This window comes from Colletotrichum truncatum (assembly GCF_014235925.2).
Source record: "Colletotrichum truncatum strain CMES1059 chromosome Unknown Contig_0005, whole genome shotgun sequence".
NCBI lineage: Eukaryota > Fungi > Ascomycota > Sordariomycetes > Glomerellales > Glomerellaceae > Colletotrichum > Colletotrichum truncatum.
This window is the reverse complement of record NW_027222402.1, coordinates 1810340-1834358: the sequence shown is the minus strand read 5'-3', so window position 1 is coordinate 1834358 and position 24019 is coordinate 1810340. Positions and strand designations below refer to the sequence as shown.

Genomic DNA, 24019 nt, shown 5'->3' with positions numbered 1-24019 from the left:
GGATGAAACCAAGTTGAAATACAAAATTGGATTTCACATCAGATACACTAATGCACACCTGCGGCGCAGAAATACTGAATCCAGGCAGCCAATGGCTTGGCACTTCGGCGTGACTTACAATGATGATAGGGTGGGATTCGTGTGGGGCAAAGAAACGCTGCAAACAAGATGAAAGATCCTGGGGATGCCAGTCTGTGGGATTTTTAAAGTAGACGTTTTTGAATCCAGCTCTTCACTTAAATGGGAGCAATATTTCCTAGCCTTGGAAAAGACATCCAGATGAAGGAGGCATTTTGAAGACTGCTAGTTAAACGTGCATAAGTGAGGTACCCATGTCGTCAACGCATCTCATGCGGCATTGAAACTACCTTGACTAGTAGATGAAAGTCCACAAAACATAATTTCCTAACTTAATTGATACAATGGGATTCTTCTATAGAAAAATATAAATAAATAAAAATAACTATAAATCAGTCACTAAATGCTTTCACTAGATCACTTATACAATTAGCTGCCTGAGGACAACATTCCAACACTATTCGTTGACGTAAACACCAGACCCACCAAAAAGTTCGTCAACACCAGACATCTCATCTCATCTCAATCTCATCAACCTCGACATCTCCAACTCATCGTTCGTCGCTCTCTCTACCATCAAGTTGTTAGTAATTGCTAACAAACACAGATGGAGCAGTTTGCGCTGTCATCGGTGCACTCGGGTGCTATCAAGCACCTCCACAGCATCCAGTTCGCACCCACGACGGTCGACCTCGCGAGGGAAGTCCGCCTGGCTGTGACTGTGGTCGTAATCGGCTGGGTTGCGGTCACGGGAATCAGGGCAATTTTTGAACGTAGGAGGCAGTAGGAAGTCTTGTTGGAAGTGGTTGGAGGTCATGTACTGTGTCTAGCCTGCTTGACAGACTAACGATTAGTCTGTCGACAGCCAGGAGAGGATTGTACTACAACTGTATCATCATTCAGCATCAGTACTACAATAATCAATGTGGCGTATCAAATCTCAAGATTTTAAAGTCGAGAACACAACCATAACCATCTAATGTTCTTCACACTGAACCCAGACGACTCCCAAAATCTGGAAAAGACTCAATATCAGGAATATCACTTATTCCAACAAGATTTCGAGACGTATCACCGAAGATGTTGGCACCGCGAGTAGAAGATTACTGAACGTGAAAGATTGTTATGATTACAAGTATTTAAAAACTTGCAACTCCAAAATAACCCCCCCATCATCACTCATAAACCTCATCCACTCATATACCCATACCCAACAAAAAATCATTACCAATCACCCCGATTACATTTTCCGTTTTCCGTTCAGAGCATGGAACCAGCCAATACCCCGATAAACGCCCTTCCCTTCCACCAGAGTCTATACTAACAAGAAAAAAGAAAGTCCGAAAATTAACAAGCACCATACCGAACACCCCTCTTACCAAGTTCCTTCCGACCAACAGGGTCCTCGGGCATAATCCACCCGCGAGACCTCTTGGCCTCCCTCTTCTCCGCCAACTGCGGCTTGGGCATCCACTCGTCCCTGGGAAGAGCCTTTCTCCGCGTGCCCTCGGCAGGCGCGCCGATCTCGGCCTTCCAGCAGGCGACGCCCTGGCAGTGGACGTGCGGCGCGTCGTCGCCGGCCATCATGCACAGGCCCCACAGCGCGAGGCAGGCCGTGAGCGGGATCTCGCCGACCTCGAGGTCGGCGTCGTCGGCGACGGCGGCGAGCTGGACGGACGAGACCTCGAGAAAGCCGAAATTCGGCACGGCGTCGGCGCCGTTGCGCACGACGACGAGCTCGATCTCCGTGAGGATGAAGCCGTACCTGCACCCGTGCTCGCGCATCGCGTGGTGCAGCGCCGCGAGGCCGCGGAGGTACTCGACGCGCTTGATGTTGCCCTCCACGCGCATGCCCGTGTTGAAGCGGTCAAAGGAGCGGACGAGACCGACGACGCGGGCGGTGGGTTTGCCGCCGAAGATGGCTGCCGCGGAGGCAGGTTCGCCTGCGGGGGACGCGGTGAAGAGCAGGTCCGTCTGTTTGGAGTTTGCGGCGGAGGGCGCGGCGGAGATCTGCATTGGCCTGTTGGAGGAGATGGCGAGCGCGGCGTTGAGCTTGGGGAGGTAGTGTGCGGCGTAGATCGAGTGCAGCGCGGCCTCGGTCTCCGGGTGGCGGGCCGTCTGGGGCGGGGTGGGGAGGACGGGGGCCGGGACGGGGCAGTTAAGGAGGGCAGAAGCACCAGGGAGAGAAAGGACGGAGGCGATGTTGAAGGATGCCCAGGGGCGGATCTGGCGGACGTCCCACCAAAAGTGCTTCACGTTGGGGTCGCGCAGCGGGAAGGAGATTGTGCGGACCAGCGACGGGGCCGGGTTGGAGCCGGTGAGGTAGGTCAACAGGGTTGTGCTGGGCGTCGGGTCCGGGGTCGCCGAGAGGCTGAGGGGAGACGGGGCGCGCGGGGCCGTGGTGTAGGAGGAAGGGAACATGTATGCCTCTGTCGTGGGCTGGGGGGCCGGCGCGGATGCGGAGGGGACGTATGACGGCATTTGGCGGTAGGTGGGGAAGCCGTACTTTTCAAGCGAGGGGCCGTCGAGGCTGCAGGTTGAGGCGCGGCGGGACTGCATATCGTCTGCGAAGATGACGGGCGAGCAGAGGAGGGAGGAGGTCGTGGGCTCCTCGGGCTGGCTGCAGAATGACGAAGGCATGTCCCAGGTGAAGGTCTCCGGGTTGGTGTAGCTCCGGGCGTGGGTCGGGCGGAAAGCGGAGGAGGCAGCGGCGACTACGCTCCGGCGTGGGGCCGAGATGCGGGACTTGGGGGAGGTCTTGACCCGCTTCGGGGGCGACTCGATGGCCTGGTCCTGGGAACGAATCTTGGGCAGGAGAAGAGGGCCATGTTGGCGGATGGGAGGAGACGCGCGGGACGGGGTGGTCATGCGAGTGCTCACAGAGTCCGGGGTAGACTCGGCGGTGGAGACGAAAGAGTAGACGGAGCCGTTGGAGCGGGAGCGGGCGTGACCCAGACTTGTTGTTGTTGATGATGTCTGGGGCTGGTGGTAGGAAATGTCGATGAGAGAGGAGTCGAAGGAGAAGCTCGGCGGGGTGGAGGGTTCACATGAAGGGAAGACGAAGTCGAAGGACATGTTGTCCGCTGCCAGACTGGAGAGGGCGTCAGAAGGGGTGTAAGTGACGGGGGGCAGCAGTGGGGCGTCATACGTGGACATTGTGGATGTGCTTCAGTTGTGTCTGCGACAGACACGATTATGGAATTATCGAGAGTCGTTTGTGAGAGAGGCAGAAAGAGGAGACCGGCTCCAGAAGTTTTGGTGTTGTTTGAGATGAGCAAAAAACAGTAGAGTGCCGTGAAGCAGGGGGGCGGAGCAGAGGCCGCGTTCAACAAGACCACAGTGTCCGGGATCTAAGTGTATGTATGGTTCTGATTCTTGTTGTGTTTTGGGTTTCTAGCAAAAGCAGAAGACAGCAATAAACAAACAGACTGAAAAAGAGATGCGGACGAGAGGAGATGAGAGAGAAGACGACAGACGCAGATGAGGAATGAAGAGAGAAGGGCCAACGAAAAAGGGACAGTAGACGCGGGGAGGGGAGGGCATCTTTATCCTTGGACATGAGGCTCGCTCGCAGCCCAATGGATCTGGGAATGATGATGCGGCGCGCGACTGACGACCGGCGGCCAGCATGGCCAGCTGGGGTCCTGACGAGGGCTTGTGGTCTCGAAGAGGGTCTGGTACAACACAGCGATGGGGTGGCTGCGCATGCCCGGCTTGGTAGTATACCGGGGGGTTCATGGACGGATCATGGGCCGAGACCTAGGATGTCTACCATGCAAAGTAGCAAAGTAAAGTTCCAAAGACAGAGATAGAAAGACGAAAAGATACGTAACGATCTTCGATAGGTAGCATCAGAGAAAGCAGAGCATGACATGGGGGGGATCAGACCCCGGCGCGGCCACGAACGACACATAACACGAGATGGGGGACTAAGACTTTGGAGCTACTGCAGCTTGTTCTGCACTACAGGGAACGGTGGAGGCTGCAGACCGGCCCACCAAGGCGTTGAGAGAAAAATCTGAAACACGGGGGAAAAAGGTGGGAAGGGAAAAATAAGGTGAGGGAAGAATGGTGATGTACGTAGCAGGTTTCTGCAGTCTTTCTTGGAGTGTGTTCTTCGGCGGCGTATCAGGACATTTGGCCCGGCCGGCGTGGAGGTTGCTTGGTCGGGAAAGTGGGTCCTAGAAGAGGCGGAGCCACGGGATGCTCGCTTAAACGTGCACTGTGTAATGGGGGCAGAATTACTACCTTTTTGCCGTGTTAATCGGAAGTCTAGACACCGTACCCTATAACCACTCATCTTCCATATCATCGTCCTTCTCAAAGTTCACCCCCTGCACAGCGCCTATGACTCATTTTTAGACACATGGCAGCCGGTTGTGCATTAGCTTTACTACCACATCTTGGCGTCTGTCTGTCGATGGATCTATCCACTGCTCTACTAGGTACAGTAGCTCTACACTAGCCTCTTCCTCTAGCTTCCCCCACACCCGCGGGAACACTGGACGAACACACACACCACACAAACATCAACAAATGGCGACATGGCGACGGACGACGCCTAGACGCGGTCTCGTGTGGACAATCATCCGACGCGGTGTCATGCGTCGCCGTGACATGCGATGCGATGCGCTGCGATGTGGTGTCTTCCGCGTCGTCGATTGTCATTGTCGAGAGAAGCCAGCGACCGCGACTCTTCGCGAGGGCATTCCCAACTCGTCCCGTCCGCCCGTGCTCTGTCCCTGCCAGCACACCTCGCAGCCTCGCCTTACATTTTATTCGCATTTGCGTTGACCTCCTCTTTTCTGTCCGCCTCATTTCATTTTCATCTCAGCTGGCCTACTATAGACCTACTCTCAACCTCGGCCGAGTACTCCCGTGCAATAATCAAATAATACCACCTCGCTCATCTCAGCAATCTAAACTGAGCGGCTCCCAAGATTACCGGCGGCTGTCGTATCATGCCCTGTCCTCCCAGTAAGACACACAGCATCGCCTGCTACTACTACGTCGTACTCTCCTGGGGGGGGGGGGGGGGGGGGGGGGGGGGGGGGGGGCTTCAAGCATCCTTAGTGTCGCCACTCTGACGGCGGGGTCGGCTGTTTCTCTTTCTTTTTCCTCACCACTTGCCAGCCTTGAGACCCCTACCTACTCGCAATCTAAAACAGCCGCAACCTGCTAACCGCCCGGGCGGCTACATCCCCGATCCTCGGACGGCGCTTACAGAAAGTTGCACGAGAGGCGGGGCCGGGTCGGACGAAAATCAGGCGGGTCTGTCTCTCGAGGGCACCTTCAATCTCATACGGGGCTTCGGTAGGTAGGATCGTAGGAAGAGGTAGCCAGCCGCCCGCCATATTACCAGTCTCACTCTGTAACGCCCTCAAATCGGGGGGTCATAAGAATTTCATCCTGGGGCCCCGAAGTCGGGCCTGAAGCTGACGATGAAGCTGGTGATCAAGTTCGTCCCCTCACCATGATCGGAAGACGATGTAGCCGCGTAGGTTTTGTTTTCTCGTGACTGTCTAAGCCTACCTACAGCCGCCCTTCCAATACTGATGACGATACTTCGTAGTCCGTCTTGAATGGAATTACTTCGTCTCCGCTTTCTCCCCTCTCCAAAGTAAGATCGTAGACCTGACTGCGTAAACGGCGGCAAGCATCATTCTTTTAACCTCATCTCTACTCTATGATTCGCACATCGCATAACTAGCCATCTCGGCTATCAGGACCCATTTCACCAAACCCCAGTACTACTTATTACTCCCAGACACAGACATAATGTAATACTACCAGACACCACAAAAATGCACAGCCGCACAAGGCGCTTAACCACTCTCTCAAGCGCCCAGCGCCACATCCACTCACCTCTCCGTCTGTCCCTGTCCCCGTCCTCGTCCATCGTCCCCGTCGTCCGTCCTTTCCCCCCTCGCCTGTCTTTCCTTCCCGTCCCGCGAGGCCCGTGCACTTCTCACCAATCGACGTCCATTGAACGCCCCACCTGCCTTCGACACACTCTCATTGGCCAACCACCACGCGCCCATTGGATCTACCCAATCTCGACGCGCCGCAGATCTCCAAGTTTGCGAGACGGACCAATCGGGTCCACGACAACACACTCTCCAAAACCGTGTCTCGACCGCTTCATTGGCCCAGCCGTCTTCCCGGGATGTTTCACGACCGCCTTTTTGTTTCTCCAGGTGTACGTCCCCGGTCCGGTAGAAAGAGCATCCATCCATCGTTCTCTTTTGTTCCCTTAAACTTGCTAGGATGCCATATGCATAATGACCTCTTAATCCTTAGCTTGAAAAAAAAAAAAAAAAAAAAACGGGAAACCAGGAAAAATGAGTCACATCTCGCTGGCCATCTTTATTACTACCTAGTATTCAGTTCCGTTTGTATATGTCCTTGTCATGTGGAGTTGAGACGCATGAAACCCGGCAGCAAAAAAAAAATCCCATCTTGGAAAAATGCCACGTCCCCCGGCACTTCATTATTTCTACTACATGCTTACTAGCAAAAACACATGGGATGTGTGGAGGTAAAATGGAGATGGCTGGGATAACAAACCCCTTCACCACGGTGAAGACGATGCAGAACGGCGCAGTCGGTAATGCCCTACGTTGAAAATATCGTCCACTTCAGGCTCCCGAATCATGTAAAAACCCATACACCGACAAACAGTCATCCAGACCAGGGAACAAGCTTGTCCGAACACGTCAACAAAAAAAAAACGTATCCATGCATACATACGTATCCAGAATTTCGTCTATTGTCCTTGTCCTCGGGACAGCAGGGCGAAAAAAATAAGATAAAAAATAAAAAATAAAAATATACCCATAAAGACACCAAAGTCTCCCGCCGTCTAGTATACCCACGCCAAGGACGCCAAAGGGTATCCCCCCCAAGGAAAGAAACAAAAACAACCGTAGAAAAAAAAAAGACGAGAAACAAATCTCGCAGGTGGTGTCTGGTGTCTACTTTGCTACACAAAACGAGTGAGTTCAGAGAAAAACTCGGGTGAATGAGACCGGGAAAAAGTGCCCTGTCTCATGCAAGGTGAAGTGAGGTGAGGTGGCCCCAGTCATTCATTCCCACACACACCTCAAAGTCTGCCCACTGCACCGACGGAACCGAGCTGCTCAGTCGTCTCACCCGTCACCCAGTAACAACCACCCAATGTGTGCGTGTGCCCCCCCAAAACGCGTCGGATTTCCCATACCACGCGTCGCTCTTGGTGTTGAGGTGCTCCAGCAAAAAGAACGTCTATGCACATCATCCCAGGCAGAACGAGTCTAGGTGACGCTGGCGGAACAACCAACATGGAGCCGGGGGCGAGGCTAAAATGCCGCTACATTCGCCACCATTCCGTTGCCCACTCTGCTGCTACTGCTGCTGCTGCTGCTGCTACTGGCACTTGTACTGGTACTGGTACTACTCGTACTCGTACCGTTCGTCGTCGCCGCCGCGCTGCTGGCTCCCTCACCTGCATCTATCCCCATCCCCATCCCCATCCCCATCCCCATCCCCATCCTCGTGCCGTCTTGCGTCGATTGACTCATACTCGTCTCTCCTGAAACAGCCTCCGCCAACGTCTCGAGTTCCGCCTTGCCTTCCCTGAGCCGGCGCAGCGCCCTTAGCATCCCGTCCATCCGGAGCCGTTCCTGGATCACCATGCCCTTGGCGAATTCCTTGATCGCCCGTCGCCCCATCTTCTCGTGCAGATCCTGCCACCCCGCGAGCTCCCCAGCCACCACTTGCTGATGGTACCGGAGCTCTCGACCGAGGTCGTCCACCTGCTCCTGCGATTGTCGCGCCTTCTCCTCCCTCTCCTCGTTGAGCCGTTGTCGCGTGTCGTCCAGGAGTCCTAGTGGCCATCGCGTCGACCTGTTGAGCGAATTGTAGTTTCGCTCCACCGCCTTGCGCGCCGCCGATATCTGCGAGATGAGCGCCGGCGGACGCGACAGCGCTGACAGTAGACCTTGAATCGTCGATTGTGATGCCAAGAATGTAGAGTGGAACACGCCGTAAGGGTTTGATTGCATCGGCGTGAGGGTGCGGACGTATGCTTCCAGCGCTGTGATGTAAGCCGGTGGCAGGAACTGCAGCGTCGAGACCGCTCGGTGTAGAAGAGCCGATGCATCGTGTAGATCTAGACTTGTAAGCGGCGAACATGACTTTCCGACCGACCGAGGGGGTGTGAAAACTTACCTGATGCAACAACGGCCACGGCGTTGACTCTTCTTGCCACGCTCTTGGTCGAGTAGTTGACGCTGCGCACCATTTCCCTCGCGTGGTCGACAAATTGTTCAACTTCACGCACGTCTTTGACCGGCTCGTACTCCTCCCGCACCTTCTCCGCTCGTGTCTCGGCCTTGAGGTTGCTTCTCTGCTCCATCATGCCGAGCTGGATGTCGGGCACGAGGAAAAACTCCCAGAGCATTTCGTGTGTCGCAAACGTCGGGTGGTTGAGCATGATTTTGAGGAACCAGTCTGTCCTAGTCTGAATGTCCCGTAAAACAGCCCTCGACGGCTTCGACGGGATCTGGAACGGCGACCGGACCCCGGCCACTGCGGGAATCCATGATGCGGGATTCTCCAGCGCAAGCAGATTGCCGAGGTGCTCGAAATCGGAGAGGTTTCGGCGGCTCGTCGTGACGGTGTAGCTCATGTGGTCGGCGGGGGCGGCCGACTTTAAGACCAAGCGAATGGTCGCATCTTCGACGAAAAAGGCCCTTACGACACCGGTAATACGGGCATCCGCGGCAGGAGGCATGCTAAACAGCGCCAAGTCGTCAATCTTATTTCGGATATCGTCGTCTTTGGCCAGTTCCACGGCCGTCAGGCTGCGGAGCTCTCGGGCTGCAACATCGACGCGTGCATCCACGTACAGCGTCCTGACCATGTCCAGCCTGCCGTACTTGCTGGCGACCATCAACGGCGTGAACTTCTTGTCGTTGGTCGCATTGACATCCACGTCGCACTGGTGAAGAATCCTGGCCGCGAGCTGCGGATCGTTGACAATGTGAAGCAGCGTGTTCCCCTTGCCGTCCACATGATCGTCAACGTGGAGCGGAAGCCCGTCACCCTGCGCTTCCGTGGCCGCATCAAGGCCGGCATCCACCATTTCGTGGTAGTGCACATGGTCATACGACCGACACAGCGCGAAGAGCGGCGTCTGCCCATTCTTGTCTTTTTGCCGCCAGGGGACTAATTTCCCGATCCGAGAGATGAGGAACGGCGCGTGGAACAGGTAATGCGCGCAGCTGCGCCCCCAGATGTCCTGCTGGGCCAAGTATTCTTTTAGACGCTCCTTTGACGCACTATTAATGACAAAATCGAGGAGAGTGGTGATTAGTTCTGTATGGCCCAGCTGAACCGCGGCGCTAAGCAACGTTGTGTCCTCGTTGTTGATATCTTCCAGGATGGCCGCGGCCTGGTAGTATTCGTTTAATGACAAAAGGTACTTTAATACGTTGGGTCTCTCATTCTGCACAGCCATCATAAGCAGCGACTCCCCGAAAGAGTTGTGTGTCTGCGACAGCCGATCAACCGAAATGTCGCCCTCGAGCGCGCTGCCCATGGTGCCGATACTCGTCGTCCTAGAGTGGTAAGAGATTTCTGAGCCGCTTGACATGCTTCTGGTGTCCATGGCCACTCGCTTGACTTTGCGTGGCACCGGAGGCAGCGGGAAGTCGAGTTCGAGGTCGCTGTCCTCGGCCTGGAACGGAAACACGTGGCTTAGGCCCGAGCCTGACGAAAAGCGATCTGAAATTGTGACAGCTGTCGAGGATCGTCGCGAGGCGGAACCATTAGTGAAGCTCCACGTACCCGACGGCCGTCGGCTTGATGAAGGTGACTCGTAGATGTCATCGTCGATTATCGCATGTGTGTCGGGCTCCATTATTCTTTTGACTTCGTCCAAAGCCCCGTTACATGTCGCGTCCCACAGAGCCTTATTTCGCCTGCTGGCTCTCCTTAGTCCTGACGAGTCCAGAGCGAGATAGGCCAAAACGGCTTCAAAAGTGCTCAAAGCATATCCCATTTCGCCATTGTCTACATCGTCGATGAAGATGAAGTGGCGGATGTAGATGAGGCGCGCATGCAGGTTTCTGACTTGCGCCCGGATGACTACGAATAACAGCAACGAGACGAGGGTGTCGGCGTTGAAGGTGAGTGTGGGCTTCTCTGATGACTTGGATGCTTGCGATGGGGACGCGTCTGTCAGGTGAGTGACCGACTTCAGCGTTGACAGCAATAGGTCTAGCATCTCCTGGGGGCTCATGGCATTCGTCATCTTTTTAAATTCCTCCACGGCGAGACCCAGTTGTATTGTCAAATCGTGCTTTCCTCGAGAGCCGCCCTCAATCGGGATGCCAAGTTGGGACAAGTCGATAAATTCCATCTGCCGGATCTTCGCCTCCAGCTCGAGATCATAAGGCCTCTTCAACGCACTGAGGCGCGGGAACAAGAGGTGGTGGACGTTTTCGGTGACATATCGCTCGATGAGCCTCTCTACCAGTGGTCCGGTCAGGTCAGTTGTCGCGCCGAGCATTGAGAGTTGTTGCTTGTCGACCCCCTGGAACAGGTCAATGGCAGCCGTTACCGCAGTCTCGAGAGAGGCTCTCATAACATCCTCGTCGTCCTCGGCGTAAAAGTTCTCTGTCACCGGCAGGCCGTTCGGGATAGTATTTGGCCGCCGCGCTGCAGACATGCTGTTGGACCGGGCCTTCTTCATGGCGGTCGCAATAGGCCCTTCGGGCTCGGGATCGGGTATGCGCATCGCCGAGGGTGGTGGGGGAAGCGGTCTTTCGAAAACGGTCGTAAATTCGCGAAACAGCTTCTCTAGGCCGGGCTGCATTTGTCGCGCGATGATAGGGAAGTGGTTGAGCAGGTCGTGGAAGCTTTTGATGTCCTTCTTCCGGGGAAGCATGGCGCCTTCGGCCTCGATGGCTGACGATTGACTTTGTTCAAGGGCCTGTTTTCTCGCGATCCCTTCTACCAGCACGGCAGGAACAATCTTGACCTCGTCCCATACCCCGACGAGGGGCCGAGAGATGTAGTAGATGAGCCATTGGCGAGGCTCAAGCAGGTCGGGATACCAAGTGGAGTCATTGAGAAGCTGAGCTTGCGCAAGAGTTTTGAATCCTGCGTAGCACACTTTAGGTTAGCTGTTGTCTCCCAAGAGCGGCTCAGCCGCCAGCATTATCACACCTTTATTACTGTAGACATGAGTGTCTTTGATGACAACGGTCCTGCCATTGATGGTCTGGTACTGCTTCGCCTTGCCCCTCAGCTCCCGCAGGTTCTGGCCGCCATCCTTTCCTACTCCGCCGGCAGCTGTGTTGGAGGCCGGTATGCGCAGGACGTGGCTGGCTAGGAACTCCTCCGAGGTGATGACCTCGTTAAAGGTCGAGCCGCTCTCGATCTCGCGGGAGGTGAGGAGCACATCGGTAGTCGGGACCAGAAGGATGTGGTGATGAACAGGCGTGCACTGTGAGGGCAGGGAGCTTCGGAAGAAGGCAGCGAGGAATGGATTGAGGGGTTGCATTCATTCGACTGGCGCTGGACGTTCTCGGCCAGTTTTCCCGGCCGGGAAGCCAGGATTGCAAGAAGGGAGGAAAAGGAGAGAAGATGAAGGTAGACGAGAGTCGACGGCGGGTCGGAGGCACGGAGGTACCGGGGGTGAGGTCGAGCAGAAGAGTCGGGATCGGGATCGGCGTAGAGAGGTAGGTCAGGTCGGACGGAAGTGACAGACAGTCTATGTATGTAGGATTAGGCGCTCGACATGTATAGACTGTTCGATAGACAACGGCAGTGGTAGGTCGCGAAGAAATGAGGATAGCGATTGTGTTGTTGTTGGTGTTTTTTGTTCTCTCTTTGCGAATTCGGATCGGTCTGACGAAAGCAGGCTACAAAATGCAGGCTTAGGCTGATGGTCGTGATTCCCCTGGACAGATAGCAAGTAGCAAGGTTACAAGGTGCAAGGTGTAGAAGCTGATGTGGGCCAGGCACTGACCTCATCCACGTCCCGCCTCCCACTGGACGCCACAGCCCAGGAGGACACACCATGGGCCCCCGTCTCGGCGCTGAAGAGGTTCGCTACGAGGACCTGGCCCCACATGAACTCTTTTGATTTGACAGCTGAGCAAAGGCACCCAATGGCTCCGTGGCTCCGTGGCTCCGTGGCTCCATTGAGTTGAGCCCTGAAAGCGGGAAAAAAGGGTACGTAGTAGCGGCAAGCGGAGAAAGACGATCTCCGAAAGGGGTCAATAACCTTATCTTATCTGCTCCACAGATGAACATTGCCCGATATTGTCATGTTGCTCTTGGATGCTACTGTACCTGCTGCCTCAATTACTATATTCCCAGCACTACACTAGGTACGGCTTTGGTCCTCAGCCACATTACTGCTATTAAAGCCACTAATCTCCTACGCAAAGTCTCCCCTCACTGATACTCTCTGGGGTCGGAACCCCTCAATGAAAGGTGGCTCATGAAGGTGTTTTCTGTTTCATCGTAGCTGATACTTTGTACAACTGCGCAGTTCGTTGGCTGCTTGACTACCTATCTATCTGCAGGCATATGTTCTAATGCATCAACCTGCCCACCTATGATTTTTTTCTTCTGTTCGATATGAGGGGTTTCCTGCCTCTCTTGCTTCATTGATACCGGTGAAGAGAATTTTCTTCCACTACGTTGATGTGTATTAGTCTCTTGTCATTATCAGACTTGCGTATAATCAATACATGACAGGCCTGTAAATATCTTGCTTTAATTGTTTCATATTCTCTCTTCTTTTGCAGTTATCTCATCCATTTATTTTTGCCTCACTTCACCATCTTCGCCATCCATTCGTCTTCTAGCACTTAGCCAGCCACCTGCGCCATATTGCTTCTTGCGCTGATCGAAAGCTTCTTCCTCACAATGCCAGCCGAGACCTCTTTAACTACGGCTCAAACATCTATTAAACATGGCTTTCTGCCATTTTCATCTAAGTCGCGCCACCCCGAAATATCGGCGGCACTAGACGACGTACCTCGTTACCTATTCCGAGTTCACGCACCAACCACCGCAGGCCAGACAACCACTGATTATGTTGCGTCAAGAGCAGCCGTATTTGGCCTGCCTAGCTCTACCACCGATATCCTTACCATTCCAGATCAAGATGCCGCCGAAATGATCAACTGCCATCTGCGGGGATGGTCAAGGAACACTGATAACCTCATCTCATGGTCGAGCTCCCTGCTGTTTGTGCTACAGTATGCGCTTTACCGCAACGTCAAAATCGGTGATGAGTTGTCCGATATACAGGTCCATGTTCTAGACACACTGGGTCTGCCCTCGGGAGCTTTCATTTCGGATATGGCACTGTTGGATACCTTTGCCAGCAAACACCGTAAGGAAAAGATGAACCTCTCCAACTTTCGGCACTTGCGCCGAAACACCCTATATAATTTTGGTGAATATTTATGCCAAGGAACTCTGTTCTACGATGGACGCTGCGCCTCCGCAAGTCTGAATGACATTGTCCATCACGGGCTTTTTAAACTGTGCCCCGAGATGGAAGAAGCTAACGAAAAGTCGGAACTGGCCAAAAGAGTTTTGAAAATGCGCGACCAGTGCTTCGGATCACCCTCCGCGGCCACAAAACAAGAAATTCGGGCTGCTCTAGCCATTTCCCAAGGCTGTTTCGGAGAAGAGTGGGCGTTGCCACTGATGGCTGCCTTGCTTTCACTTCGAAAGAGATATCCAGACGACGATGTAATAATCGAGGCTTTTAAAGCAAACTTTTCAGGCAAGAAATCCTTCTATGTGTGTATGACAAAAGCTAATGTATCGTAGATGAAGAGATTGTAGCGACCAAGCGTGGTGCGCTCAAGTCTTTCTCAGACGAGCGACTCCCAGAGATATTCCAGTTTGAGGGAATCATACAGGATATCCACAATGAACACTCCTTACGAACTCTCGACTCGATTATAGCCTCGACAATAGGATTGTCTCGTAAGTTGTCACCTGAAAACTCTGTTGTTTCTTTGCTCATTTACTTCTGGTCTCCTCCCAATCTGCTCTTTAGCAAATTCAAGAGCCACTTGGTCAATTTTGAAAGAGAGCTTGGTGAAAGTTGGAAAGATGTTTCTCCAGTTCCCTATGTGGGGTTCGACTACTGTGCTGGTTGAAGTTCTTTGGAAAAGGTTGTAGTCTTTGCCAGCGCGAATCGGTATTCGAGCCGTAATGATCAACTTAAAGTTTAGCTGACAGCGCTGATGTCTCCAACCTCTTTCGTCCCAAACAAATGAAGATACACCAACACATTCGATCGTCGTGATGCTATTTTGAGTACACAAATATAACAAAAACGAGGCACATTTTGGAATTAGTCTACCTCGTGTCACGGCCAACAGATTACGTGATCATCGGAATATCCAACATCCAAAACACACCACACATGTTATGACAACACGTGCGACAACCAAAAAGTCAAAAGAGAACCCGAGAGATTGTACCGAGTCAATCGCGGTGAGGATTTGAGCCTCACGCGGGGGTCGAACCCGCAACCTTGAGATTAAGAGTCTCACGCTCTACCGATTGAGCTAGCAAGGCGGGTCTTGTTAATTGGTGATCGACCCGCCGATTTCACAGCGCAACTGGGTCAGCAGGGTGTAGGAGAAGGAGAAGTGTGGCTCCGATTCATCTGTGTAAATGCTCATCTAATAACTAGAGTATTGCCCAGCAACGCCAGCTGGTAACTCTTCTTACAAAACAAAGAGAAAAAAAAAGAGTGGTCCCAAATTGGCCGACAGCTTTCTAAAACTGGTGGATCTGGTCTTTGCGGTATCCCAACTGCTGCAGGATTCCAGGTGTGCTCCTCTTTCCCACCAATGCAGTCTCCATCGCCGGAGGGCCGCATACGAATACTTTCGTCTCCCCGGCCGCCGGCTTTGGCGCGACTTCCTCCAGCAACTGCTTCGTGACGTAACCTTTGCGGTAGGGCGATCCGGCTGATGGGTTGCTTACGGTGTAAACCGCCTTGAATCGTCCTGGGAACTCCTTCTCAAACTGCTCAAACTCCTTCTTCAGCAGAACATCTGCGTCTGAGTTGACGCCAAAGACGAGAGTGATGGCTGTCTTGTCTTGGGGATTGCGGAGAATGCCCTGAGCTAGCTGGTAGACTGGCGTGATGCCGGCACCGCCGGCAATAAGAGTGATGTGTGGGTAGCTGTTGGGCTTCCACTGGTGACCCTTGATGGCGGCGGCGAAGAGTAACTTCTGCCCTGGTGCCAGGGAGTGAAGGTGCGAGCTCTGCTTTCCGTCGGGGTACTTTTTTACCATGAGCTCAAGGTACCCAGTATCTTCTAAATAAGATGTGAGTGTCTATTCAGTGCTTTAAAAAAAAAAAGAAAGAAGTTACAACTTACCCAAGGGTTGGATGGGCGTGTAAGGCCTTGCGACGGGAAACCATCTTCCCTCCGGCCATGACATGGTAAGAACGGCGGCTGCGATGTTGTCAGCCCAAACTTCATGTCTCACCCCCAACTCGCGAGGAACTCACATGTTAATGACAACCCGCTCACAGAGTCCCTTTGCGGCAGCTTAAACCGCAAACGCTTAGTGTTGTGGTTCACCTGCTCCGAGCTCTCCAAAGGCAACGACACGAACGCTGGGCCACCTCCAAACACTTTTGGTGCGGCTCCTGATTCTGCAGACGCATTTCCGATGATGAGTTTCGACAAAATACTCAAACCAATACCTCCTGCAGCTACAGTAGCCGCAATGGTTGCTGGCCGGAAACGTCGGACTGTTACTGATGCCATGCTTATGTTGTGAATCTGGAAACAAAGAGGAAAGGGGAGAGAAAGGGAGAGGGAAATGTATAATGCTTTGCACCGTCGATGCTGAAAATAAACAAACTTCTACGGGAGAGTTTTCCAAGGTTGACTGAGTATTTAAGAGGCGTACCAGGTGGACGGAGTACAGTAAGTCGGGCCTCTCCGAAACCGAGACAAAGTGGATTGTGAGGCGATGGTGGGGTCGCTGCTGCCGGAATATTAGCGGGCATTTCGGTCATCCCCAAAATGTCCGGTCCCGAACGGTGGTGATTGACGCCGACGCGCGACTCAAAGCAGGACATTGAGAAGCCATAAGCCCAGGATATTTAGGGCTGACCCTCTCAGCTTGCCGGAAACGGGTAGAAGCAATTTGCCAACGATCTACAACTTCCATTTCGTGGTCCAAGGGGTTCGGCGAAATCCTCATTGTGCCCCTTTCACAGGCCTAGGCAGACAAAACGGCGGAATGTAGCTGGTTCTTCTCATCCGCAGCAGAGAAGTAAACAAAAGATGGAATAGAGGGCCTGAATCAAACCACGATGGAACAACATCCGATGTTATTCCCAATGGGGAGCCGTCAACCTGTATTCCGGTGGTTTGCGCATCTGAATTTTAGAGCCAACCAACTATCCAAAAGCCCCCGTAGCTGAGGGATCGTGGCACAGCAAAAGGACTTTTGTGAACATCAGGGGTATGGATGTAAGCTGTAAGCAGATCTGCCCGTTTCCTTGCCAAACTCAGAGCCTAAGGCAATAAATACAGAGTTTAGAGCGGACCTTGCATTCCTTCTGCGTACCCCCTGATTGGTTGACGTCACAGCTGAACATTGCTTGAATTTGTTGGGGGTTGCAACAAACCATCACCGGACTGCATGAACACATCAATCGGATGATAATTCAACGTATCAACCAACCAGAACCACTGTTTTAGTCACCGGGCTCTCCAACTAAAATTTGAATCTCGGTTTATATCCCACCATGCAGGATTACGCTGTAAGATCACACCAGCTCACCCAACTAAGCGACTACAAAAGCTGCATTTGGCCAAGAACTGAACAGATTGATGGCAGATGACAGAGTATAGCACAAATGCTCAACCGCATTTTAGTCTTTTAAGGATAATTGGAGGATGGGGAAACGTCAAGTTCGTAACTTTTCATCAACTTGCTCGCCCGTGGTAATGACTACTTATGGGTATTTCAACCTCTAACTAGTGGCAGTGGACCGGGGCTATTGTAAGCGACACCCATACTTACAATGGAATCTCCTATTAATAGTCAATTGTAACAGCATGCTGCGGAGCATGCTGGCAGGCACATCGGCCGCCGCCGTTGTCGGTCTCACAGCATCGTTCATCGGAGCCAGCATCTGGGGCACGGCGGGGCTTCCGTTCATCATCGGATCAACACTGGGCTTTGCGCTCGGAAGCGCCAAATGGTACATCGCAGCGACGCAAGAATCGCTGCTCCAGCTGGACAAGTACCCGTCGATTCTGAGGCTGCACCTGATATCTAACTTCCCATGGAAACCGGAGCTCGGCCGACGAGGGATCGACTGGTTTACCGCGAGCAGGTTCAGCTCAAGCTGGCAGATGAAGAGCATGCTCATCGCAAGCTGGTTGACTGCCCAGCCGGCGCTTGACGAGATTCGGAACCGAACAGAGGCGGAGCTTGTGGATGCATACTCGCGACAGCGGGTTATTGAGCGGAGCCGCTTGGATGAGAAAGACGGTGAGGGCGAAGGATCCACTCACGAGTAGAAATTTGCAAAAGGCAAACAGCATCGAAGCAGAAGGGATTGTGAGAACAGTGTAGGTAAAGAGGCGAGGTGGAAACCCCAATTGGAGCCTCACAATTCAGAAACTACCTAGATTGCATAGCTCAAGCTGGAACTGAGCTTGAACATATCTATCTGAACTCATTCAAACTCAAACCTTGATGCTTTCGATTGTTTCCCCAACATTGCCCGTCCGTCAATCAGCTGCTCTAGCTCCCTTGTACTGGTAGGTTTCTGCTGAAATCCTGAAACTAATGTTGCATATGACAATTCCGTGCGCCAAATCCGGGAACTCATCCTGTGGGCACTCATGCCAACAAGGTGAATACAAATGAAAAAGCTCAGAGAAGTCACAGGCTTCTGAGTCCGAGCCAAAGCTCCAGCTCCTTCAACACATACTGCACGTTACTTTTCAAAATCTGATGCCATGACTTTTTAACTTGGTCTAAGGCCTTGAAGACAAGACGTAACCAGAATTTTAGTCCTAGTCTGTGTCGGTTCCCATGCAAATCATAGTGAAAACCCACATGATGACACTCTTACAGCGGCTTCCCGCACGTCAAGTCCACGTGGTCATTTGCTTGGCGCTCTCCGTCTAGGCCCCCTCTTCACTCTTTTGTTTCGTATCAAGGTGAACAGTAACAGTTTCGCCACTGACTTCGTCTTCAGGTACCCCCCTTAGTTTTCTACAAAGACCATACAAGGAGGAGAATCAGGGACTGATGTATACCTTTGACGTGCTCGGAGCTCCGTGAACATTAATATGGACATGGGCACCTGGAGTATATGAACGAGGCCACTGGGCTCCCGCTGTGGCCTCTAAAACCTACGAACGAGCTTCCGAGTCTTACGAGAATGAGGAGCATGTAGTGTGGACTCTGAAAACTCCATTAATTGGAACATGAGGATATTTTTTTAAATATCAAGCTTCCCGTCCGGGATCAGCCGTCTCTTATTCTAACTGGACATCATAACAGCAGTACCTCGTGTTTGAAAACTCTGGTAAAGGCACTGGTCCGTGTGTCGAGAATGCCAGTCGAAGGCATGAACAATATGCAAAAGTGCACGTCATTCTTGTCCTTCATTTGTCCGTGTCCTGGTTCAGCAGACTTTCGGACTGGGCGATCCCCGTGCTTCTCTATCTGACAGGCGGACGTGCGCCCGTCCACTATTGTCAACTGCCATCCGGACGTCCTAAACGGGACAACTGAAAGGGAATCTGTTGCGGGGAAACTTATATTGGTGCATGGCGTTGAAACAAAACGTATTGAGTCTCTTGACCGGTTAGGTTTCCAGAAAAGAAACATGCAACGTCAGCAATGCGTGGTTGATATGATGCTGAGCGCCAGCTCGTTCTCTCAAACACGCGTCCGATATTACTTATAAAGAAGATCAACGATCCTGTGATTTCTAGACCTGTTTCCCGCCTAAGCCGCCTCCTAACTTTGCAAACACTAACACAGCAACTCCTCGTTCACCCCTTTTCATCACCTAGCAAAATAAAGAAACAACATGTCCGGACCACCGAGCCTAGGCCCCACACGCATCATTCTTGACGTGACAGGAGATGTACCAGATTGGAAAGAAGAATACAAAAAGTTCTTGCTATCTGTCAAAGACTCTGACGGATACTTTCGCTATAGATGGGGCCCATGGAAGGAAGATCCAAGCAAGCTAGAGATCCTTGCAAGTTCGTATTACCCTCCGTTCCTCTAACTCCGCCATGCGGCATCTTCATACTTATCATCACTTTTGTTCCGAGCAGCATGGGCTCCCCTCGAGAGCCGTACCGCTTTCGGCAAATCTGAGCACCACCAGAGGGCTGTCGAGGCACTGAAGCCGGTCCTGGCAGGGCCTGTGCCTACAAAGTGTCCCCGCTTCGACCTTGACGTGCGCACCTTTGTGCCCCCGCCGCCTCAGCTTATTAACAGCCCCATTTGCGAGGTCATCACCATCCGACACTGTACCGGAAATCGCGAGGCTATGGCCGAGACGCTAAAGAAGGCTGAAAGTTTGCCCGGCTGCCACGCAGCCCACTCTGGTATTGGAGCGATGGACAGTCCTGATCAGGGGACTGTGTGGCTTGGATTTATTGGATGGAGGGATTATGATTCCAGCAAGGAAGCGGACAAGACGATTTATACACCGGAAGGTGTTGGAGAAATCGAGCGTCATCACATCAATTTCAACTTTCCGATCAAGGGATTTTCAGTTACCAACCCTGGCAGATAAGTTAGAACGAGGCGAAGCACTCCAAAGTGAACAAATTTTTGCTCCAGCTGAACTTTGATATTGGTGTTGGGAGCCTACAGTGATATATACAAAACTGAGCTTCGAGCACATAATGAAACGCCAAGTCGTAAGAAAACCGGAGGAGTGAAGTGAGGTGTGCTCCCCAAAACTTTTGTTAACATCAAGATCATCAACCTGTCGGAATCTTGAGACATGGCCATCAATAGGCAGAAACTTCCCGACATTAAAGGTTTGACTCTTTCATCCAATACATTAATTAGGTGCTCATCTAAGTAGCGCACCTGCCATGTGACAAGATTTCACATCGTTCCAACAGAAATGAAAGCATTTGACAGACGCTCATTTTATGATGTCGTGGCGATCAGCTTGCCATTTTTGTCATGAATACCGAACTAAGCATTGGATGATGGCAACTTATCTTAGCATTCAAAAACCAGTTTTAGAGTCTATTGAAACTTTACGTCAATTTACCTAGTACCACTCAGGCTTGATGTCACATCCACACATGACAGCTGATGGTCTATGCAACAAGGGGCAATCCGGTTTGGAATTCAGTAGAACTAATCTAGAAAGGTAACAAATGGTGGCAGAGCCTGCACCTCGTTCATACTTGTATTGACCTGCACAGGGATCTAGCAGTACAAGCAATATATATCCCATCAGAAAAGAATCAAGAACTGTTTGGTTTGGCATCAATGGTGAAAGTGTATCCTCCCTCAGCATCCGGTTTGATATCCCAAAGGCAGTAGCGGGGCGTTTCCATAACGTCCCACACCCACTTCTGGGCACCCCCCACATTTGGGCACCCCATTTACACCAAAAACGCCGTTTTTCGAAATTCTATATTAAACTAACTACTATACTTACTAAGAAAAGAAATATATATAAACTATGTTAAGTATAATTATAGCCATCTAATTTTTTATAAAGATTTAAATATAATAATAGTTATAATATAGAAGTTTAAAACTAAAAGCTTTAAAATGTTAGTAGATACTAGTAACTTACTAGTATTCCTTAACATTAGAAAAATATATTTTCGCTCATATATACTTATTTAAAAAATCTAGGAAATTAATATTTATACTTATTAAAAGTATATAATTATATCTAAAAGAGATTTAAAAGTATTACTTTAGTAAATATAGTATAATTAAGGGTTAAAATTCTATAATAGAAACTTTTCTTAAGGGAAATTTTAAAATATTATTCTAAGCTTAAAGAATTTTTTACTAAGTATAAGAATATATAAATCTACTATATCTTACTTAAAAATTCTAATCATATTAGTTAAATATCTCTACCTATTTTATATATTAAGATATAGGCTAGGTAAATTAGTATTATAAATGTTAAACCTTGAATTTATAATACTTATTATTAATAATACTAGTATATAGCTACTTAAGTATTATAATTAAGTCTTAATCTATTTAACATATATTTATTCTCTTTAATAAGTAAAGTATTTAGTTTAATATAGAATTTCGAAAAACGGCGTTTTTGGTGTAAATGGGGTGCCCAAATGTGGGGGGTGCCCAGAAGTGGGTGTGGGACGTTACTGTAAGGATAGTAATCAGTATAGAGTATGTTTCATAAAACGATTTATTAGACGGACCTCCAGAGCCAGTTGGCCATACACATGTTCTTGCAGTTTCTAGCCAACAGAGAAACATGATGTTTGTGTGGGGTGTCCGAAAATCGATGGACAGCAGCTGCGGATGCCTCATTCACAGAGGCGACCTCGCGTTCTAGTCGGATCACCGCCCTATTTAGCCCATTTTGAGCGTTACCATCAGAAAGTAAGACAACAAGGTTCTCGAGAAAAGCCTCCTTGATCTCCTTCCGCAAGCTCACAATGTCGTTGACAATCCAGACGACGGCGACAGCAGCACGGTAAAGCTCCCGCATTTCGTCGGATGCCATCACCTCTTCAGGCAGACTAATGCCATTGGCAAACTCGAGGTTCACTGCCACTTGCAAGAAGACGCCTCTCGGTACCCAAGATACTCATCTAAGGTAGGGATCCGGCCTGCATAGCGGTTCAGGGCCTCTTGACGATAACCGTCGAGAGTGGCTGTGGCTTCTCTGGCAATACGCTTCCGGTAACTGTAGTTATCACCATAGCACCGACAAACAGCTTGAGCATACTCCTCGAAAGATACTACCGCGTCGTGATCACGGTATTGTATAGATGAGGTCTCCGCAGTCGTGAGAACACCGAGACTGCGCTCAACGAAGTCCCGGCAGTACGCCAACATGACATGCAATGCCGAAAAGTCAAACTTATGCACAAGAGAATATTGGTCGAGCATGTCGTCTATGATGAACATCCAGGCTTGAAAGGAAGTTAGGGCTTCGATCCTGTCGCAGGAGGCATACGGGTACCAGCCCGTAAGTTGCTTCGATAACATTGCTTTGGTAAGACGCATACGGACGGTGTCGTTGACGGCGTGACTGATAACTTTAGTTAACTACACTCTGTTATCCACGCATAACCTAGGGCTAATTTGTGCTTACGTTTCAATAATCCGAAGGATTTTGGAGTTTACCGCCTCCAAATGCAAGCTCTGATCTTTCGGCCAACCTGTCATCATCTTTCCTAGGTCGGGAATGCGCACATTCTGGCCATGCAGCCCCCAGAGAATTTTCTCGCGTACATTTGACTGGATTTTCTGGGCTTGTGAGTCATCACTTTCGGAGAACTGAGATAGAGCGGGGTGGAGCGAGATAAGTCCTGATGTAATTGAAGATGACATGTTGATATCGATCGATGGTAATTATGTACGGTGTTGTAATTCAGCTTTGGGAGAACCAGTTTTCGCTACCTGCCAACCTGTAGCGGTGGATAGCAAGCACGTTTTTATAATATGGCAGTTGGCGGGGTATGGCTGAGGAGGTTGGTTGCGTAGTGCCTCTCGCTTTCAATGAAGCTGACAGATCTGGAATATCACTTTTCGTCTCTCACTATTCCCTATCTGGAAACGTCTTCTGCAAAACCCGACCCCGTTCACACCAACAAGCAAGGAAGACTCTGTGACTTCCTCTTTAGGACCTAGTTTTGCATTATGCAGATCGCCGTTCACTTGCTGAGAATTGAGTCTGAACTATGTGACCTCGCGATGTATTTCCTGACCCGAAACTGGGTGGTTTGCCTTAGGCCTCGTCATGAAATGTGAGGAAAACTGAAAACCTATGAGCTGAAGTAAAGAGATTGTAGATGCTGTATCGCATCGGAGTCCAAACGACGGGACTTTTGCATCTAATCAAGCGCTTCAAAACGCGCATAACGTACAAACGTTGAAAGACATGCGAATGAAGTCTCTTACATTCAATGGTATCAAAATTGAAGGTGGCACACATGCGTGTACACATCATTATGATGACGAACAAATGGAAACTCTGTGTTTTGGAACTTGTTTAATTCGAAACATATTGCCGAACTTGATGGCAATGTCGTTAAGAATTCATCAGAAAATGCGTATATGATATGTTTCTCTGATCAAACCACCTTCGATTCACGATCTGTAACGTTAAATCCAATACACCCATCCAAGTAAAGTTTCCCATTGTTGTTCGTTTGAGTGATAGCCAAGGGAAGTGGTTTTGTGGTCACAAGAGGCACTTACTTAACTAGGTATATATTTGCGCCATTTTTCGTATCCTCTGGTGGAACACGCAAGATGTGCACGGAAATGGAAGGTTGGAAAATATTACAAATGGATCAATACTTTTATTAAGTATTCCAGGAGTACACTAAGAAGCAGGTGTAAGTGATATTTGGTTGGGAATTCGGGGAACTCCGTTACAAGATGAGAGTAACACACCCCCAACTTAAACTCTCGCACTTTGTAACAAAACAGACTTGAACGTGGTATGACGGTAGGCATTTAAAGCGATATGGCAACAAGGAAAAGTAGCGCCGATGCCTCAAGGCTTCCCCTGAGATAAACGATCCCTAACGCTTTGATTGGCAGGAGAGGTGAAACTGGTTACCACCTCCGTGAGGAGACCTGCCAAAGCAAGAAACTCCTAGCTAGGTAATCATCGAGTCCAATATGAATATCTGAGATACCATGGTTGATC

The 24019-nt window shown here is 50.8% G+C and overlaps 8 protein-coding genes across 8 annotated transcripts; 4 read left to right on the top strand and 4 right to left on the bottom strand.

The window, feature by feature from the left end:
* Positions 1-685: 685 nt before the first annotated feature.
* On the top strand, positions 686-865 carry CTRU02_208568 (uncharacterized protein; the record flags this gene model as incomplete). The annotated part of the gene is made up of 1 exon (XM_036728563.1): positions 686-865. The coding sequence occupies one exon, from the start codon at positions 686-688 to the stop codon at positions 863-865; it is 180 nt and encodes a 59-aa protein (XP_036579847.1).
* A 560-nt stretch (positions 866-1425) lies between these two features.
* CTRU02_208567 (uncharacterized protein) lies at positions 1426-3234 on the bottom strand (the record flags this gene model as incomplete). The annotated part of the gene is made up of 2 exons (XM_036728562.1): positions 1426-3169; positions 3227-3234. The coding sequence occupies 2 exons, from the start codon at positions 3232-3234 to the stop codon at positions 1426-1428; spliced, it is 1752 nt and encodes a 583-aa protein (XP_036579846.1).
* Positions 3235-7415: 4181 nt separating this feature from the next.
* On the bottom strand, positions 7416-11626 carry CTRU02_208566 (vps9 domain protein; the record flags this gene model as incomplete). The annotated part of the gene is made up of 3 exons (XM_036728561.1): positions 7416-8227; positions 8287-11223; positions 11290-11626. 3 exons carry the CDS (start codon positions 11624-11626, stop codon positions 7416-7418), a joined length of 4086 nt encoding a protein of 1361 aa, XP_036579845.1.
* Positions 11627-13002: 1376 nt separating this feature from the next.
* On the top strand, positions 13003-14255 carry CTRU02_208565 (uncharacterized protein; the record flags this gene model as incomplete). Its single annotated transcript, XM_036728560.1, has 2 exons — positions 13003-13894; positions 13921-14255. The coding sequence occupies 2 exons, from the start codon at positions 13003-13005 to the stop codon at positions 14253-14255; spliced, it is 1227 nt and encodes a 408-aa protein (XP_036579844.1).
* A 628-nt stretch (positions 14256-14883) lies between these two features.
* On the bottom strand, positions 14884-15890 carry CTRU02_208564 (nadh-cytochrome b5; the record flags this gene model as incomplete). The annotated part of the gene is made up of 3 exons (XM_036728558.1): positions 14884-15431; positions 15495-15572; positions 15629-15890. 3 exons carry the CDS (start codon positions 15888-15890, stop codon positions 14884-14886), a joined length of 888 nt encoding a protein of 295 aa, XP_036579843.1.
* Positions 15891-16882: 992 nt separating this feature from the next.
* Positions 16883-17663, top strand: CTRU02_208563 (uncharacterized protein; the record flags this gene model as incomplete). The annotated part of the gene is made up of 4 exons (XM_070205109.1): positions 16883-16897; positions 16975-17048; positions 17119-17139; positions 17195-17663. 4 exons carry the CDS (start codon positions 16883-16885, stop codon positions 17661-17663), a joined length of 579 nt encoding a protein of 192 aa, XP_070061184.1.
* A 1529-nt stretch (positions 17664-19192) lies between these two features.
* Positions 19193-19912, top strand: CTRU02_208562 (uncharacterized protein; the record flags this gene model as incomplete). Its single annotated transcript, XM_036728557.1, has 2 exons — positions 19193-19370; positions 19446-19912. 2 exons carry the CDS (start codon positions 19193-19195, stop codon positions 19910-19912), a joined length of 645 nt encoding a protein of 214 aa, XP_036579841.1.
* Positions 19913-21541: 1629 nt separating this feature from the next.
* Positions 21542-22692, bottom strand: CTRU02_208561 (pentalenene synthase; the record flags this gene model as incomplete). The annotated part of the gene is made up of 3 exons (XM_036728556.1): positions 21542-21875; positions 21935-22390; positions 22454-22692. The coding sequence occupies 3 exons, from the start codon at positions 22690-22692 to the stop codon at positions 21542-21544; spliced, it is 1029 nt and encodes a 342-aa protein (XP_036579840.1).
* Between the last annotated feature and the right edge of the window lie 1327 nt (positions 22693-24019).